Here is an 18,609-nt window from a genome sequence, read left to right on the forward strand (position 1 = left end):
TGGCCTCGCATAGGTTAAGGCCATTTTGGACTGTGGTTCCTGCTGGAATGACTATAAAATGGTTTGGCGGCTCTGGAAAAGACCTGGGCAGTTTCTTTTAAAAGTTAAATAGTTATGATACCACCCAACCGTTCTACTCCTAGGTGTACACCCAAGAGAACTGAAGACATATGTTCATAAACTTGTACAGGGATGTTCATAGCAGCTTTATGTGTGATGGCCAAAGCTGGAAGTAACCCAGACAACCATTAACACGTGAATAGATGTGCAAATCACAGTGTATCCATGCAAGGGAACACTTCTGAGCAAAACAACAGAATGAACTATTGGTACCCTCAGCCACATGAAAATCTTTAAATAATTATGCTGAGTGAATGAAGCCAGGCAACAGTACATACTAGGTGATTCCATTTATATACAATTCCAGAAAATGGAATCAGATGGAAATCAGATCAGTGGTTGCCTGAGGTAGGGGGAGGTAGTGAGATGGGAGGAGAAATTTCAGAGAGGAGAGCTCTTTGGGGGTGATGGGCCTGTTCATTATCTTGGTTTCCCTGATGGTCTGACAGGTGTGTAAATATGTCAGAACTCATCACATTGTACACTTCAAATGTGTGAACTTGATTTTACCTCAGTTATACTCCAATAAAGCAATATATAAAAAAGCAGTAGTGTTTAAAGGAAGGGCGACCATTTTACTTAATTGTGTCTATTTCATAAAGGAGTGCAAGTAGCAAATAACAAACAAAAACAAAGAAAACAAAATGCTCCAAAATACAGGTGTTAAGCTATGGTTCCCAGCCTTTCAGACCCATTACCCCCTTGAGTAATAAAGATATTGTTAACACCTCCTTAAATGTACTTTAATGAAATATATAAAAATAACCCACTCATGTATCTTACTTTAAAAATCAACAAAGTGTTCTTGCTCAACTTTAACAGAGAACTAAAAGGCAAGGGATTTGTAATAAAACGTCATCCACGTATGTCTGTGCGTAAACGCTCAGGCACATGCTAGAATAGAGAATGAAGAATCGCTGAGTGCTCGTAAGTGGAGCCTTCTCTGTGGCAGCAGCAAATCCTGACCGCCCCAGTCTTGCGGTTGTGGAGATCAGAACCATCATCACCCTCACGGACAGGGTTTTGCAAAGTGGTGATTCATGCTTGGCAAATTTCTGAACAGAACTTAATTTGCTCACTGACTGCATTTCTGAAAAAAATCGAGGTATATTTAAACTTGCAAAAAAAAAAAACACTCTGTGTATGGATTTATGCCAAAGCTGGAGTTAAGAGTGTAGATTTAGGTGATTTGGGGACTTCCAGTTGTTAGTTGTTAAGTTCAGTTGTTAAGACTCTGTGCTTCCACTGCAGGGGGCGCGGGTTCGATCCCTGGTGGGGGAACTAAGATCCCACAAGCTCTCGTCGGTGGTGGCAAAAACAAACAAATAAACAAACAAAACCCCCCATAGACTTAGGTGATTTTAGTAGGCTCTTCACCTACATGGATGCCTGGTAGGGTCTTGTTCCTTTGGGATGGTCCTGTACTCAAAGAGGGTCTGGTTTCTGGCCCAGTCATTGTGACATCAGAGGGTGAGAAACCCCCTTGACAGCCTGTTTTTTTTTTTTTTTTTTTTTTTTTTGACAGCCTGTTTTTGAGAAACAAAAAGCACTCTACGACAACAACAAAAAGGGAAAGAATGATCTTGAGTCGTTTGTATTTGTGCCCAACACAGTCAAAATCCTGCCAGGGCTATACTTTCCTTGCGGGACTGGAGGGGTGGGAGCGGGGAGGTGACTGCCATGCCCATCTGTGGTTTCCAAAACTGTTATCCCGTATATTGTGAGCTCTGAGGAGAATGAAAATGTGCGTTAAGGGTGTAAAGTCCATTCTCTGCAATTGTAGGTCAAATCTGCCCTTCCGTATTATACGGGGTATCATGGATCAAAGACAGTGCTCAGAGTACATCCAGAAATTTTAGTTTTAATTGAGCTGTGATCTTTATAAGTTTGAGGTTTTTGCCTTTGCCTCAACATTAGAGATCTTATTTGTTTAACAAATGACAAACAAAGCCTGCAGTAGCTCCTCATGGCCCTTTGGTTGGTTCACGCACCTCCCAGTCTGCTCTCTCAGCCCTGCTCTGGTTACTTGGGGTTCTTGGAAGGGCTGCCTCACCTCTTTTCAAAATCCCTTCGTTCCAGGCCTTGCTCATCCTGTTTCCCCTGCCTAGAGCACCCTTTCCCTCCCCAAGTGGACTCGATCCCTCATCATGCAGGTCTCAGCTTTGATGTCGCCCTCTCCAGGAAGCCCCCATGATAGCCCCCCTCACACGGCTGATCTGTTTCTCTCACGGGGCTGCTCGATGGTGGGGCTCTCCCCAGGGCCCGGCCCAGAGCAGGGCATTCGTGGAGGAGAGAGCAATGGGCACCTTTGCCCATATCGAAATCCCCTGGGTGAGCAAGTTCCTTTTTCTTCCCAGCCTCCAGCTTCCCCACCCCTTCCTGTTCCCCTGTCCTGAGCAGTTTTCTTCTGACTCAGACCTTCCCTCTCCAACTTTCCTTTCTTTCCCAGCCAGACCATTCAGGTGCCATGCTTTCTTCCTCACCCTCCAGGAGCGCCAGCTTCCCTTGGAGGGCTCTTGTTCACTGGGTATTTTTTCTCTCCTGACTCGGCCGTAGCTGGTCCCTTCCACTTCTCTAGACTCCTTCCCCCCAGGCCTGAGCCTTCCTCCTCTCTGCCCTCCTGAGACCTTCTCCCTGGCCCTTTGGCCGCCCATCTCCTGGCCACAGAAAACAGCCTGGGTCAGTGGCAGCCCAGGCAGGCCCAGGCCCAGGGCCAGGGCCCAGCTTAGGACGTGGTGCAGAAAATGAATGCGGAGGGGGGAACGACTCAGCCACTCCCTGCCCCCCGGTCCTGCCTTCTTGTCCTCCTTTCCAAGAGGGCATGTGTGTGCTGAATGAAATCATACTAAAAATCCCCGCCAGAATCCCAGCTTCAGGGGAAGTCAGTAAAGTGAGCAGGGAAAGAGTTTACGCAGTGACACTGACAACACGAAAAATAGAAATAATCCTCTGTGGTTGGTGGAATGACCCCCCCCCCCAAAAAAAAGATGGCCACATCCTGATCCCCAGAACCTGTGAATATGTTACATGGCAAAGGGACTTTGCAGATGGGATTCAGTTCAGGATTTTGAGATGGGAGACTCTTCTGGGTTATTGGGGTGGGCCTGATGTCATAATCACAAGGGTCCTTATAAGGAGGAGGTGAGATGCTGAGCGGCTGGCTTGGAAGGTGGAGGCAGGGGCCACGTGCCCAGGTGTGTGGGCTGGTTTTTTTTTTTTTTTTTTTTTTGGCTGCGTTGGGTCTTTGTTGCTGCGCGGGCTTTCTCTAGTTTTGGTGAGGGGGGGCTACTCTTTGTTGCAGTGCACGGGTTTCTCGTTGTGGTGGATTCTCTTGTTGTGGAGCATGGGCTCTAGACGCACAGGCTTAAGTAGTTGCAGCATGCGGGCTCAGTAGTTGCAGCACATGGGCTCAGTAGTTGTGGTGTGCGGGCTCAGTAGTTGTGGCTCGCAGGCTCTAGAGCACAGGCTCAGTAGTTGTGGTGCACAGGCTTAGTTGCTCCGTGGCATGTGAGATCTTCCCGGACCAGGGACTGAACCCATGTCCCATGCATTGGCAGGCGGATTCTTAACCATTGCGCTACCAGGGAAGTCCCTGTAAGCATCTTCTAGAAGCTGGAAAAGGAGAAAACAGATTCTCCCATGGAGCCTGCAGGCCCACCTTAGATTTCTTTTTTCTTTTAATCTGTACAAATCAAGCATTTTATTTATATAGCAAGGAAGCACTCCTTTATTCTCCATTTAAATACCGTACTCGAGATTTAAAATGACAGTTGGTGGGGCTCCCCTGGTGGCGCAGTGGTTGAGAGTCCACCTGCCGATGCAGGGGACGCGGGTTCGTGCCCCGGTCCAGGAGGATCCCACATGCCGCGGAGCGGCTGGGCCTGTGAGCCGTGACCGCTGAGCCTGCGCGTCTGGAGCCTGTGCTCCGCAACGGGAGAGGCCGCAGTGGTGGGAGGCCTGCGTACCGCAAAATAAATAAATAAAATAAAATGACAGTTGGCAGTGTACTACAGGATGCTAAATAAGACTTCGTCCATATTGCTTTAGATATCTTGATATTTTGTTATATTTTCCATCATCCATTGGAACAATTAGTTCAGCTTCCTAGAAACATTTGAACAGTAGTTAGATGTTTGCCCAATAACCCAGTACCCTCCAGGTTTTTGAAGTGAAGAATGTTACTTGTGCCAGTCAGAATCTGATACCAGTTAAATAGTGACAGCTTTTCCAATAAACAAGAATGTGCTCTTCCATCGCTAGGAAGGGAGACTTCCACAGCTGACAGGTCCCAAAGATACACGGAGCCACCTTAGATTTCTGACCTCCACAACTATGAGATGTTAAATTTGTGTTGTTTCAAGCCACTGAGTTTGTGTTAATTTGTTGCAGCAGCCGTAGGAAATTCTACAGCTTCACCCAGACTTTAGATTGTATTCTGGATGCAGGGGGAGGCCAGCAGTGGCGCTGAGGTTGGGGTGATGCACTTTAGGAGGATCCCACCGGCTGCCGTGCAGGGACTTGGTTGTTAGGGACCGAGAGTGGAAGGAAATGGGAGGAGTGGGGAGGAGGCCCTGGCGATGGTCACTTGCATGGGTCAGAGGCTGTGGCGATGGAAAGCGTGGATGGATGACTGCACACATCCCGGGAGTGGGATGGACACAACACGTGCCTGACTAGAGCTGGGAGCGTGGAGGAGAAGGGTTCAGGGATGATTCCCATGTTTCTGGTCCTTTCCTGGGGTGAGGAGCATCGAGGGGAAGGATACCGACTTGACAGAGCCCAGACCCAGTGCCCACGGTTTGGAGTGGGGACGGAGGAGGGCGTCTCCTCCAAGGCAGGTTGGGAGGCTGTGGTCTCCAGGAGGGCGTTTCAGTTGGTCCAGATGGTCAGATGTGGCTTAGATGGGAGAGGCAAGAATCCCCTGTGATTAAACGATGTTCAGTGAGCTCATGCAGTGGACGATTGTGTCGGGTGGACGATGGGGATGAAGCTTGGGTGCACATTTCAGGGATGGAGCCCACGTTTGGCCTTTTGAGGAGGTTGCTTTGACTGCATTTTGGGAGAGGGAAGCTGTATGTGTTGCTACATAACAGGTCACCCCCAAACGTAGCAGCTTTAAATAAGAATGAACATTTACTATGTCACACAGGGTCTCTGGGTCGGGGGTCTGGGATGGGTCTAGCTGGGTAGTTCTGGCTCAGGGTCTGTCATGGCTGCAGTCCTCTGAAGCCTTGACTGGGGCCGTGGATCTGCTTCCACATTGCACATGGTTGGTAAGACTGTGCTGGCTGTTGGCAAGGTCTCACCATGGGGGCTTCTCCAGGAGGCTGGTGGAGTGTCCTCTTGACCCGGCAGTTGGCTTTGCCCAGAGTGAATGATCCATGAGAGGGCAAGAAAGAAGCCACAGTGTTTTCTGCAACCTAATCTTGGGAATGACACTCTGTCTCCATCATTTCTGCAATATCCTGTTACAAGTGGGAGGGGACTTCACCGGGGCATGTATGAGGGTTCCGATCTCTCAACATCCTTGCAGACCTTGTTGTTATCTGACTTTTTGATGATAACCATCCTAGCGGGTGTGAAGCAGTATCTCATCCTGGTGTTGATTTGCATTTCCCTGATGACTTAAGATGTTAAGCAACATTACATGTGCTTACCCCGTTCGCATGTCTTCTTTGCGCCTTTTATGGTTGGGTTGTCTTTTTCTTATTGATTTGTAAGAGTTCTTTATTTGCTCTAGTTACAGGTCCTTTATCAGAGTTTTGATTTGCAAATATTTCCTCCCATTTTGTGGGTTGTCTTTTCACTTTGTTGGTGGTGTCTTTTGAAGCACAAAAGTTTTTGATGAAGTTCAGTTTATTTTTTCTTTTGTTGCTTGTGCTTTTGGGGTCATATTTAAGAATCCATTGCTAAATCCAAGGTCCTAAAGTTTTGCCCCCTCTGTTGCCTTCCAAGAATTTTATAGTTTTAGCTCTATGTTAGGTCTTTCATCCATTTCGAGTTAATTTTTGTATATGGTGTGAAGTAAGGGTCCAACTCACTCTTTTGCCTGCAGCTATCTAGTTTCCCAACACCATTTGTTGAAAAAACTATTCTTTTCCCATTGAACGGCCTTGACAACCTCGTCAAAATCAATCAGATTTATTTCTGGATTTTTAATTCTGTTGCATTGATCTCTGTATATGCTCAGCCTCATGCCTGTCTTGATTATGGTTGTTTCATAGTAAGTTCTGAAGTCGGGAAATGTGAATCCTCCAACTTTGCTTTTCTTTTTCAAGATTGTTTTGGCTCTTTTGGATCCCTTGAGTTTCCATATGAATTTTAAGATTAGCTTCTCCATTTCTATAAAGAGCCAGCTGGGATTCTGATAGAGGTTGCACTGAATCTGTAGGTCATTTTGGGGTTGGCACTTTTCTCTGCCTTTTAGCTATATTAAGTCATGTATAGGTGAGGTAGGTCCTACTATTTCCCCATTGTACAGATGAGGAAACTAAGGCCTAGAGAGGTAAGGCACTTGCCTAAAGTCACACAGCTGGCCAGGATCCTGAGTCTGTGGTCAGAGTCACCGTGCTAAGCTGCTTCTCTGCAGCGACTGGTTTTCTTTGGCTAGGCCTCCCTGTTGGGGGGGCCTTCTCCTACCCTCTCCTGGCCGGTGGGCTGAGTGTCTGGCAGACCCCACAACTGCTCCTTGCTCCTCATGTTCCAGACAGCCGGTGAAGATCGTGTACTCCTCCAAGGATCCCGCCAAGCCGAAAGGGAGTTCCAAGGTGGATGTGAACGAGGAGGCCGAGGCTTTGATCATCAAGTCCCCCCAGAAGGATTGGAACCCGTCCCTGTTCAAGGTGTTATACAAGACCTTTGGGCCCTACTTCCTCATGAGCTTCTTGTTCAAGGCTGTGCACGACCTGATGATGTTTACTGGCCCAGAGATCTTAAAGTAAGGCCTCTTCCCTCTCAGCCGGGCAGCTCTTCACGTCCTTGACCTTCCACTTGCGACACCCTTCACCCTCCCTTAGGGTCACGTGGCATGCTCCCGAGGGCACGGGGCCAGGCCTCTACCTCCTTACCTGCTTTGCCTGATGCTTTGCTTTAATACAACCATCTTAATTAAGGCCACGTTGGTTGCAAGTAACAGAAACCTTACCAGGCTCCCCTGAAGCCAAAAGGGGGAAGATAGAGGATTATCTCGGGAAACCAAAAGCAGGGAAATGTCCGATTGCATGAAAGCTGCAGCCTAAACCCGGAAAGGACGTCATCTCTGTTTACCTCCCTCCCTCCCTGCTCCTGTCTGTCTCTTTGGTGCCACATGTTCGTTCTCTTTCCCTCCCTCCGCCCCTTGTGCTCTCTACTTGGTCTCCTTTGGGTGATGAGGCAGAGCAATCAATGCGAGAAGCCCGGGGCTGCGCGCCCTGCCGTGATCACTACCCCCCACCCCCACCCCGGCATGGGCATCGCCACGTGGGTTGGGCTTCCCATCCATAACACTGGCGTTGAGAGTGCCTGCCTTGCCTGGCTCAGGAGAAGGTCACCCGCGGAAGCCAGAGGACTTGTCCCCACGCGCACGCATTTCGCGGTCTTTGACGTGGGACTCTGTCCCTGCTGCCCCACAGGTTGCTCATCAGCTTCGTGAACGACAGGAAGGCCCCAGACTGGCAGGGCTACTTCTACACGGCGCTGCTATTCGTCAGCGCCTGCCTGCAGACCCTCGTGCTGCACCAGTACTTCCACATCTGCTTCGTCAGCGGCATGCGGATCAAGACCGCCATCATCGGGGCTGTGTACCGGAAGGTGGGCCCGCGGCTCCCGCTGCCGCCGCGGAACCCCTGGGGGCTTGGCCGGGTCGCCTCTCAGGCCCAGCTTCTGGAGCAGTGGCATGATGGTGGCCTGAGTGGTCGCGGGCGGCAGGGTGTGACCGTCAGGCCTGAGGGCTTAGCAAAGCTGATCCCGAGGGCGAGCCTGGGGCATGTCCGGGGCCCTGGGGTCAGCATGTCCGGGGCCCTGGGGTCAGCTGCGGGTAATTGAATTTCTTAGATGGCGCCTGATTTGGGGAGATCCAGGTTTGGATCCGTGCTGTGCTGCCAACAGTCTGTGTGTGAGCGTGTTCCAACCCTCCATCTGAACTGAGCAGATGGTATGTTCCTTGGGTGACAGATACTCAGCAGGTATCTGGGCACGGACAGCCTTACGGGACCTGGATTACCTCCTCGGTCCCTTCATTTCTTAGCCTCTGGGCCACGTGGGTTAAGAAGGGACTGTTCAGCAGGTAGTCAGGAAGGATGGACTTGATCGTGGGCTCTCAGCCCTGCCTGCAAGTTAGACTCACCCAGAGAGCCTCAGAAACTTCCAAGGACCAGGCTACACCCCAACCAACTAAGTCATGATCTCCGAGGGTGGGACCCAGGCATCAGTATTTCTAAAACTCCCCAGGTGACAGCGTGAAGCCGTGGAGAGCCAGGATGAATGTGTGTCCCTCCAGGGGATGTTTGGCAACGTGTGGAGACGTTTTTGATTGTCATAGCTGGGGGTGGGGGCGTCTAGTGGGTGGAGGCCCCGGATACTGCTGAACATCCTAAAAGGCACAGGACGGGCCCTCAAAGAATTAGCCTCAAATGTCAGTAATGCCGAGGATGAGAAACCCTGGCTGAGACCTTGGTCCTTCAGGGCGATCTGGGGACCAGCAGCGTCAGCATCTCCTGGGGGCTTGTTAGAAATGCAGAGTCCCTATTCCAGTCCTACAATAACAAACTCCCTGGGGGTGCGTACACACTCAAGTGTGTGAAGCCCTGGTTTAGGCGGCCTCTGAGGTCCCTTCCATACTGAAGAGCTCAGGATGGGGAGGCAGTGAGTGCTGTCGATAAGAGAGTGGACTTTGTGATGAGACACATGGGCTGGGAAGGCAGATAAGCCGCCAGGAGAGGAGAAAAGAGCAGTGGCCTCTCGACTGTTGAGCTGTCTCCTTCCTCCATGTGGGCCCGGAGGCAGGGCGCTGGGCTGTCGCCTGTCACACTCACCCTCTTTCCCTCTCCTTTGTCTCCAGGCCCTGGTGATCACCAATTCAGCCAGAAAATCGTCCACCGTCGGGGAGATCGTCAACCTCATGTCTGTGGATGCCCAGAGGTTCATGGACCTGGCCACGTACATTAACATGATCTGGTCAGCTCCTCTGCAAGTCATCCTTGCCCTCTACCTCCTGTGGCTGGTGTGTGTTTGATGTCATTCCCGTGGCGCGTGGGGAGGGGCTTCCATGTGTGGGCATTGGGGGCGAGTGAGTGGGTGTCAGTGATAAGAACCTCTGTAGCTCGCTGGCATTTCTTGCTGTCATTCACATTTTATTTTCTGGCCTGTCAGCCAGTTCCTGGATATTTTATTCCTTTCTTCAGTTGTTGGGTTATGTTCTCTAGGGTGGCATGGTATTCATTTGCATTTGTCTCTTCTTGACAGTGTATGTAGTTAACAACCCTATGACATACACATTGTATTTCTCCCTCTGTATCCTCCCAAATGCTAACCAAACTCATTTATTCACAAGTCCCAGGTTATGTTGGTTAAGAGTCTCTTGGTTGCAGGGGATAGAAATGCATCTTAGAGTAATATAAGCAAATAAAGGGAATTTTATGGGTGCATGTAACCGAAAAGTCCAGGGTCTGGCTTCAGGTAGGGATGGATCCAGGAGTTCAAGCAGTGCTGTAAGAATTCAGTCTCATACTCTTAACATTTCTTAGCCTTGTGTTTCTCTGAGTTGACTTCATTCTCAGTGGGATTTCTTCAAATGGCCTCCATAGTGTTGGGCTTATATCATCTTCACAGATAGTGGTGCCAGAGAAAAGAGATTCCTTTTTGCATTCCTCTTTGTCTCAGCCGGGTCCCAGGGGACACTCTGATTGGCTCGGCACAGTCCTATTCACATCCCTGAGCCAATCACTGTGAAATAGGCAGAGTTCTCTGATGGGCCACCCTGGGTCACATGCTCTCTCTCATTGTGGAAGGGGTGGAGGTGTGATTGACAGCCCTTCCACACGGGGAAGGGCAGTTCCCAAAATATAAAGATGACAAGCAAAGATGCTTATAGCCTAATATGTGCCTTATTCTGTTCGACTCTTGGGGCTTTGCACGTGTCTTTCCTTCCACCAGGAATTCCCTTTCCTGTTTCCTCCCTACTGATGGAATCCCACCCAAACTTCAAGGCTGTGACAAATGCAACTTCCACTGATTCTTTTTCCCTCTCAGTTAGATGGACTTCTTCCATCTAGCAGATGTCTTGGGGCATCTGCTTCCCCAGAAAGTGCTGCTATAGAACACTTCTTTTAGAATTGCCTTCAGGGTTGATTTGTGATCCACTACAAAATTGCTTTTTTTTAGATGAGAGTTGCTGAATGTTACTGATATCTGGGGCCGGATAATTCTTCCTTGTTGAGGGCTGTCCTGTGCATTGTAGGATGTTTAGCCGCATCCCTGGCCTCTCTCCATTAGATCCCGATAACACCCCACCTCCCCTCCCCCACACTCCCACCACCGCTTGTGACAGTCTCCAGATGTTGCCACATGTCCCCTGGGGGAATAGTCCTCCCTGGTTGGGAACCGCTGCTTTAGACCAAAACCAGGGTTTCTCTATTTGACAATCAAGAACATGACATAAGATAATGGGGGACAGCGTGGCTCTGAAATCAGGCTGCCTGGGTTCAGATCCTGCCTCTTCCAGACCTTATTACTTAACGTCTCTAAGCCTTGGTGTTCTCATCTGTAGACTGGTAATAATAAGGGAACCTCATCATAGTGATGTTGGGATAATTGAATAAATTAGCGCAGGTAGTGTTCCCTGAACAGTACATGGTACAGCGACGTGCTTGGTATCTTTTAGTTACTATGATTTGCTCTCAGAATTGATTCCCAATGCTTTAGATTGTTGGTAGAAATCACCTTCATGCTTAGAGGTGGATTAATCTTCACTGGGCAGAGATCCATCACAGAAACAAGCGGTGGCAGCATATTTTTGGTATCTAGGACTGGAGACCCCGAGGGTGACTCCTTGGAAGGGACTAACACGCTTACCCTCTAGTTCCATCCGTCTCAGCTAAGCAAGTGTGCACTGGACGGACTTCGTAGGCTGTCTCTCTTTATTTGTGTAACTTGGAAGTTGAAAAATGTTGATCTGTATCTTGTCTCAGTCATGACCACTTAACCTTTCTGAGATGCAGTTTCCTTATCTGCAAATGCGATAATAGAACAGTCTACAGCATCTTATCTACAAGTCCTCAAATTAAAGAGCTCTGAAAATTGAAAGTTTTCTTAACTTATTTGGTGGCAAGACTTGACTTGAACTGATGTGTGATTTATAATTTTGATTATCCCTCTCATGGGAATATTCCTATTTTGCTACTGAAAAAAATCATTGCATTTGCTTCTGGAGCACTGTGCCAGGGCCCTGTGGAGGTGCGATATACAGGCATATCTACCTGTGTCAGGGGTCCCCGAGACCCCACCAGGTTCGTGATTTGCTAGGAGGACTCATAGCTATCATTTATTACAGCAAGATTAGCAAAGTTCGGAGGGAACCAAGGACAAGCTTCCAGGAGTCCTCTCCCCCTGGAGTCACACAGGATGCACTTAATTCCCCAGCAACGAGTTGTGACAATTGTGACAGTACATGTGAAATGTTACCAGCCAGGGAAGCTCAGGAGAGACCCTGTGCCCCGGGATTTTTATTGGGGGCTGGTCACACCGGCAGCCTCTGCCTGGCACAGACCAAACTTCCAGACTCCCAGAGGGAAAAGGGGTTAATCAGGAGAAACCAGCGCAGTGAGTTCATGCAAACAGCTTAGGCGCAGTGAGTCACTCTTATCAGTTCTGAGAATGGTGGGAACCCTCCCAAAATCCAAGCACCCAGGCACCAGCCTAGGACCTTTGAACAAGATAAGCCGTCAGGTGGGCCGTATTCACTGTTTTCTGCTCCACATCCTGTTACCTTTCTGAAATCCTTAAGCTCTCATTTGCAAAACTCAACCTGGTCCCAAGGGTTTCGGATGAAGGATTGTGGCCTTGAACGTTCTTATAGGGTTTGTGGGACCCAAGGGATGCTCCCGGATAAATCTGAAAAGTAATGTGGCTACACTGGGTGGCTCAGCCCGTGGAAGCCCCGTGCTAAGGCCTTTGTTCTTTTTCCTTCCATAGAACCTGGGCCCCTCCGTTCTGGCTGGAGTGGCTGTGATGATCTTCATGGTTCCCCTCAATGCAGTAATGGCCATGAAGACCAAGACCTACCAGGTAGGGGGTGTGTCTGCACAGGGCTCCAAGCTGCACCCCTGCCTAAGGCCTTTCCACTTGGGTGTTAGTTGAGTTCCTTCTGCACAGGCCTTGGGGGTCTCAGCCTTGTCTGCCTGTGGGAACCCCCTGGGGAGCTTTAACAAATGCTGATGCCTAGGCCCAGTTCCGGGGATTCTGATTCATCTAATATGGGTGAGGCCTGGGCATTGGGAGTTTATAAAGCTTCCCAGGTTATTACATTGTGTCGCTGAGGTTGAGAGCTCCCGAAATAGTTAGACCTTATGGGCCAGTGACTGAAGTCCCATCTGTGAGCCTCCAAGAGATTCCTTATTTCCCACGGGTGTATTCCTTTCTGTGTGTGTGCATTTTCAAGAGCTGAGTAAAAATCACCCCTTGCTTTTCTCCCCATTTCCTTATGCTGGTCGCAGGGTTAAACTCTTTATTTTCAGAGATACTTCGTATTTTGAAAGTTTTTAAATACTCAAGTAACAGAGTGAATGCCTTTTCATTATAAAAGGAAGTTCAAATAATACAAAAGTATATAGATTAAAAGGGCATGTCCCCTTCTCTGTCCTCTTTTTTTTTTTTAATTTTATTTATTTATTTTTGGCTGTGTTGGGTCTTCGTTGCTGCACGCAGGCTTTCTCTAGTTGCGGCAAGCGGGGGCTACTCTTCCTTGTGGTGCACGGGCTTCTCATTGCGGTGGTCTCTCTTGTTGCGGAAGACGGGCTCTAGGCATGCAGGCTTCAGTAGTTGTGAAACGGGCTCAGTAGTTGTGGCACGTGGGCTCAGTAGTCGTGGCTTGCGGGCTCTAGAGCACAGGCTCAGTAGTTGCGGCACACACACTTAGTTGCTCCGCGGCACGTGGGATCTTCCCGGACCAGGGCTCAAACCCGTATCCCCTGCATTGGCAGGCGGGTTCTTAACCACTGCGCCACCAGGGAAGCCCCTCTTCCCTGTCCTCTTAACACATTGAAGCAAATCCTTCTAGAACTTTTGATGTGTTTATATAGAGATCGGACTAACTCTATAGTTAGGCTTGGTGTGTATATGTGTGTGTGTGTCGTGGTGTTATCACCATATATATTTTAACACAAACGGGCCTGTTTGGCAGAGTGATTTTATCGTCCGACACCATGCCTGGGGGATCTTTCTGCAGCATGCCATGTGGTCTGACTTCATTGTCTTGAACTTGTGCCTGATGGTCCATAGCAGAGACAGGCCAGAGTTCATTCCTCTGCTCCCCCACTGATGGCTGTTTATGATGTGCCTGTGGAATTTCAAATGAGAGAGCTTGGCCGCGCTGGTGATGCCGAAGGAGAGAAGAGTTGCAGGACGTGGGGCTGTTGGAATGAGGTTTGGGGAGAAGGGAGGAGAGGCGTGGGAGGGGCATGGGGCTGTGTCGACTCTTAGCCTCTTCCCTGAACGGCACACCTCTGAAATGGCTTCAGTCTCTGGCTTTGACCTCATGTTGCTTAAACTGTCCTCTTCTGTGACCCAGGAATGACATAACACTTAATGATAGGGTTCTCGTGAGCAGAACTAAATGCACTTGAAAAGCTTAGAAAAGTGTCTGGCGTAAGGAAAATGCCAGGTGGCATTAAAAATATTTAACAACTCTGCAGCATGGGCACCTGAATGGTCAGAACCAGTGCTAGCTGGTACAGAAACACTTCATCATTTTAACAACCGTTTACTGCCTGAAAAGCAATAAAGAAAATAAGAAAATGGAAGAAAAAAAAATATCATCTCTTGGTTTAGATCAGCAGAGTAGGGCATGTGCCCCTTCCTCCCTGGATACCTGAAAGGTTTTTCTTGCCTCTCTTCCTCCCTTCTGAATTTAAGAGGTTTCTCTGATGTCAAATTTAATGTGATTCGAAGCAGTTTTTTTCCTCTTGAAAAAAGAATCCCTTGGAGTGCTCTCAGGGTCAAGAGTTAGGGTTCATAGGGATTGCAGGCCAGCTTTCCCACCCTTAGGACGGCCCATTTTTAATAGGTGGGGTTGTTGAGTGTTGGTCTGATGCCAGGGCCAGAAGTGAGCAGCCGGCCCCCAGGTGTGGTATTGACTGCTCCTCTCTTCGAAGGTGGCCCACATGAAGAGCAAAGACAATCGGATTAAGCTGATGAATGAAATTCTGAATGGGATCAAAGTGCTAAAGCTTTACGCCTGGGAGCTGGCATTCAAAGATAAGGTACTGGCCATCAGGCAGGAGGAGCTGAAGGTGCTGAAGAAATCTGCCTACCTGGCCGCCGTGGGGACCTTCACCTGGGTCTGCACACCTTTCCTGGTGAGTGAAGCCAAGTTTATCCTGGCCCACATGGTTTGATGTTTTATTGTGTTGTCATGCCTAAATATTTTTCAGAAGTCACTGTTTCAGCAAGTCAGCAAGGCCTTCTCCAACCACTCCTTTTTAATAGTGCTACTCCCACCTTTTGTTTTATTCACAGCATTTACAGCTTCCAGCCCAGGGATACTCAAAGTAGCTAGTTCAGGAACTGTTTGTTATAGGTTCACGATAAGATGAGAAGTTTGTGGTGGAATGTAAACTTCTGCTGTCTGCTTCCTTCATTGAGAAAGTCTTTTTTTTTTTTTTTAATTAGTTAATTTTATTTTTGGCTGCGTTGGGTCTTCGTTGCTGCACACAGGCTTTCTCTAGTTGCGGCGAGCGGGGGATACTCTTTGTTGTGGTGCGTGGGCTTCTCATCGCGGTGGCTTCTCTTGTTGTGGAGCACAGGCTCTAGGCGCGTGGGCTTCGGTAGTTGTGGCTCGCAGGCTCTAGAGTGCAGGCTCAGTAGTTGTGGCTCACAGGCTTAGTTGCTCTGCGGCATGCAGGATCTTCCTGGACCAGGGCTTGAACCCATGTTCCCTGCACTGGCAGATGGATTCTTAACCACTGCACCAACAGGGAAATCCCGAGAAAGTCTTGCTAAGAAAAAAAAATGTCAGCTGAACTACATGCGTGCTTGTTGCCATAGTTGAGCTACATTATGGTATCAGCTCCTTATCTACTGTCATCTGGTCACAAACCGCGGATTGGCAGTGACCTGTGGACCACACTTCAAGTGGCAATGCCAAACATACTCTGAAAGTCACTTATTATTTTATGAATTGTCTGCCTCTCTCCACTAGAATATCAGGGATTTCTTCTGTTCACTGCTGTATCCTGGTGCCTAAAATGGTGCCTAATAGGCGCTCAACAAATATTTGTCATTCACTGAAAAAAATTCAAACTGTACAGAAGGTTATGAAATGAAAAGTATATTGTCCTCCCCTCCATCTGTCCCTTTCCTCCAAAGTGACAGTTTTGTATGTCTTTTTAGGAAAATTATGCATATAGATATTTTAAAAATATTTGTAATATATTCAGATGGACTCACATGGTGTTCTAGACCTTTGGATTTGATATGTAATCTCTCAGTTCGTGCATTCAGATCTGCTTCGTCTGTTTTTTTTTTTTTTTTTTTTTTCGGTACGTGGGCCTCTCACCGCTGCGGCCTCTCCTGTTGTGGAGCACAGGCTCCAGATGCGCAGGCCCAGCAGCCATGGCTCACGGGCCCAGCCGCTCCGTGGCATGTGCGATCCTCCCGGACTGGGGCACGAACCCGTGTCCCCTGCATTGGCAGGCGGACTCTCAACCACTGTGCCACCAGGGAAGCCCTGCTTCGTCTATTTTAATGATGTGTGCTTGTCCAGAGCATGGATGTGCTGTAGTTGACTTAACCCATCTCTCGTTGTTGGCCTTTTAGGCTGGTCCCTCTTCTTTGCAGTTATGACCCACATTGCCCTGAATGTTCCCATATGCATGTCTTGGGGTACTGTAATGGGTCTACCCCTAGCTGGCCAACTTTGAAAAGTTTAAAGACAATAGTGTGAGTTAACTATTTTCCAAAGCTGGCCCCAAACCAGGAGACAGTATGGACTGTGGAAACCCTTTAAGCTCAGTTGACAGTTGAGCATGGTTATGGAGGACTTCAGATCATGCCCCCACCCATGTTTATTTTTTCTCTCTGTCTTTATATTATTAACTATGTCATCCTTTTTAAAAGATATTGTGCTAATAAGTATTACTTAGCTATGTTGGCAAATATATATTCTTATGGGAAGTTCCTATGACTAAAACCACACATTTTCATAAATTAGAAACAGAGTTTTCTGTTAGGCTACCATCCGCTTCATCACAGCGGAGTTGCAGGTGGAATGTTGAAGGAAACTCCTGCCTTTTCAGTGTTTGTCAAAGTGTATCCATTCTGACACTGGATTTTTTTAGGCTCAGCTTAATGTCTCCCAGAGTCTTAACCCGAACACAAGGCAGTGTGGTGGAAATCAGTGATGCTGAAACTTGTGTGGGCCTCCCAGTCACCCGGAGGGCTTGTTAAAATGCAGCTCACTGGGCCCCACTCAGAGTTTCAGATCCAGTCGGTCTAGGTGGGCCCGGAGTATTTGCATTTCTGACATGTTCCCAGGTGCTGCTGATGCTCTTGGTTTGGGATCCACGCTTTGTCCTCAACAGTGGGGCCCATGGACCAGCAGCACCGGCATCACGGGGTTGCTTATTAGAAATGCAGATTCTCGGGCCTCACCCCAGACCAGGCTAAGACAGACCTGAGTATTAGCAATCTCCCCCTGGGTGATTTGTATGCACATTAAAGTTTGAGAAACGCTGGGAAAAAGGAGTAAGCAAACATTTCCTGTATAGGACCAGCTAGCAAATATTTTGGGTGTTGAGCCGTGTGACCTCTGTTGCAGCTGCTCATCTCTGCCGGTGTAGTGCAGCAGCGGCTGTGGATAACACGGAATGAATGGGTGTGGCCGTGTTCCTGTAAACATTACTTTATAGACACTGAAATCTGAATTTTATACACTCTTCATTTTGATTTTTTTTGATCCTTTAAAAATATAAAATCCATCCTAAGCTCACGGGCCCAGACGCAGATGGGTAGACCACAGGCCATAGTTGGCTGGGCCCTGGCTTAGAGGAATGGAATGTTTTGCTGAGAGTCAGGACCCCTGCTGAATTCTCCTGCCAGCTCGTGGTGTGACCTGCAGCGGTCATTTCACCTCCCTGCCTCTGGGTTTTTGAGCGTGAAAGATGAAGGGGTTAGGCCCCAGGGATGTGACATTCGGGCCCTGCCCTCCCCTGCCCCCATACCACAGCAGACACCCCCGGTCTGTCGTGGTGCTCTCTCCCACTGAGTTACGTTCAAGCAACCCTCCAGGTGACCGCTGCCAATTGACTGGAGTTGGCCCAAGCAGAGACGTCTCTTAGCTGTTCTGAGATTCAGTGTTCCCTAAGATCCCCTCCAGCTCCCCTCCAGCATTCCAGGCTGGAAGGGTCTGCTGTCTGATTCTTTTTGTATTCCAGTCTCTCCAGCTTTCCCCCAGGTCCTTAGCGACTCTCTTGGTTTTTTTCAAAAGTAAAAATATAAGACTGGATGGTATAGAGGATGTTCGTTCTTTTTTTTTAAACTGTTAAATAGTCTCTATGTATTAAATACGACTGCTAAATAGTTCTTATTGTATATATGATACATTTTAATTTAAAAACAGAAAGTAATGCATTCGCATGGTAAAAACAGTTAAAGCTGTTCCACAGAGGGCCTGCAGCTGCGTTTCTCAGCCCCAGCGCTGCTGACGTTTGGGACCCAGTAATTCGTTGTGTCTGTGGTGGTGGTGCTGTCCTGTGCATTGTGGGATGCTTAGCAGCATCCCTGGCCTCTACCCACTAGACGCCAGGTGGTACCTCTGCCCCCCACCTCCCCAGTTATGACAGTCCATTTTTGATTGTCTCCAAACATTGCCAAATGTCCCCCAGTTGAGAACCACCAGTCTGCAGTGAAAGGCACTGCTCTTTCTCTCCGCAGACCCCCATCACCTAGCTTCCCTCTCCATACCGGTTTCTTTTGTGTATTTCCAGAGAGAGCCTGCACGTATACCAGCGTAACATTGACTATATGCAATAAATGTAATCAAACTTAACCATCTCTTTTATTTACTTTAATTTTATGCAAGTGATAGCAAATCACACAGAAATTCAAGGCATTTGGATTGCATTTTTTTTAAATAGGAAAAGATCTGCAGTCAGAAGGGTCAGGCAATAAGGTTTAGTCGGTGGGTTGTGTTACACTTAGGACGAAGGGGACCTTTCCCCCTTTCCCCGTAACCCTTTGCTCTGTACATCAGATCCTCTGACAAAACCTGCAGTTTCCAGCTTGTCACCCTCACTGCTA

At 48.5% G+C, this 18,609-nt stretch overlaps 1 protein-coding gene and 1 non-coding gene across 3 annotated transcripts in view; one reads left to right on the forward strand and one right to left on the reverse strand.

The window, feature by feature from the left end:
- The window catches only part of ABCC1 (ATP binding cassette subfamily C member 1), a 130,376-nt gene that overhangs the window by 60,421 nt on the left and 51,346 nt on the right, over window positions 1-18,609 (forward strand). For both annotated transcript variants that reach the window (XM_060125156.1, XM_060125157.1), the window contains exons 8-12: window positions 6,827-7,057; window positions 7,731-7,908; window positions 9,158-9,319; window positions 12,289-12,381; window positions 14,466-14,669. In XM_060125156.1, coding sequence (XP_059981139.1) covers window positions 6,827-7,057; window positions 7,731-7,908; window positions 9,158-9,319; window positions 12,289-12,381; window positions 14,466-14,669 — 868 coding nt within the window. The remainder of the gene's footprint in view (window positions 1-6,826; window positions 7,058-7,730; window positions 7,909-9,157; window positions 9,320-12,288; window positions 12,382-14,465; window positions 14,670-18,609) is intronic.
- LOC132506545 (small nucleolar RNA SNORA24) lies at window positions 4,294-4,424 on the reverse strand. Its single transcript, XR_009535872.1, has one exon. It is a non-coding gene; the product is annotated as a small nucleolar RNA SNORA24 (small nucleolar RNA).

This window comes from Lagenorhynchus albirostris, chromosome 15 (assembly GCF_949774975.1).
Source record: "Lagenorhynchus albirostris chromosome 15, mLagAlb1.1, whole genome shotgun sequence".
NCBI lineage: Eukaryota > Metazoa > Chordata > Mammalia > Artiodactyla > Delphinidae > Lagenorhynchus > Lagenorhynchus albirostris.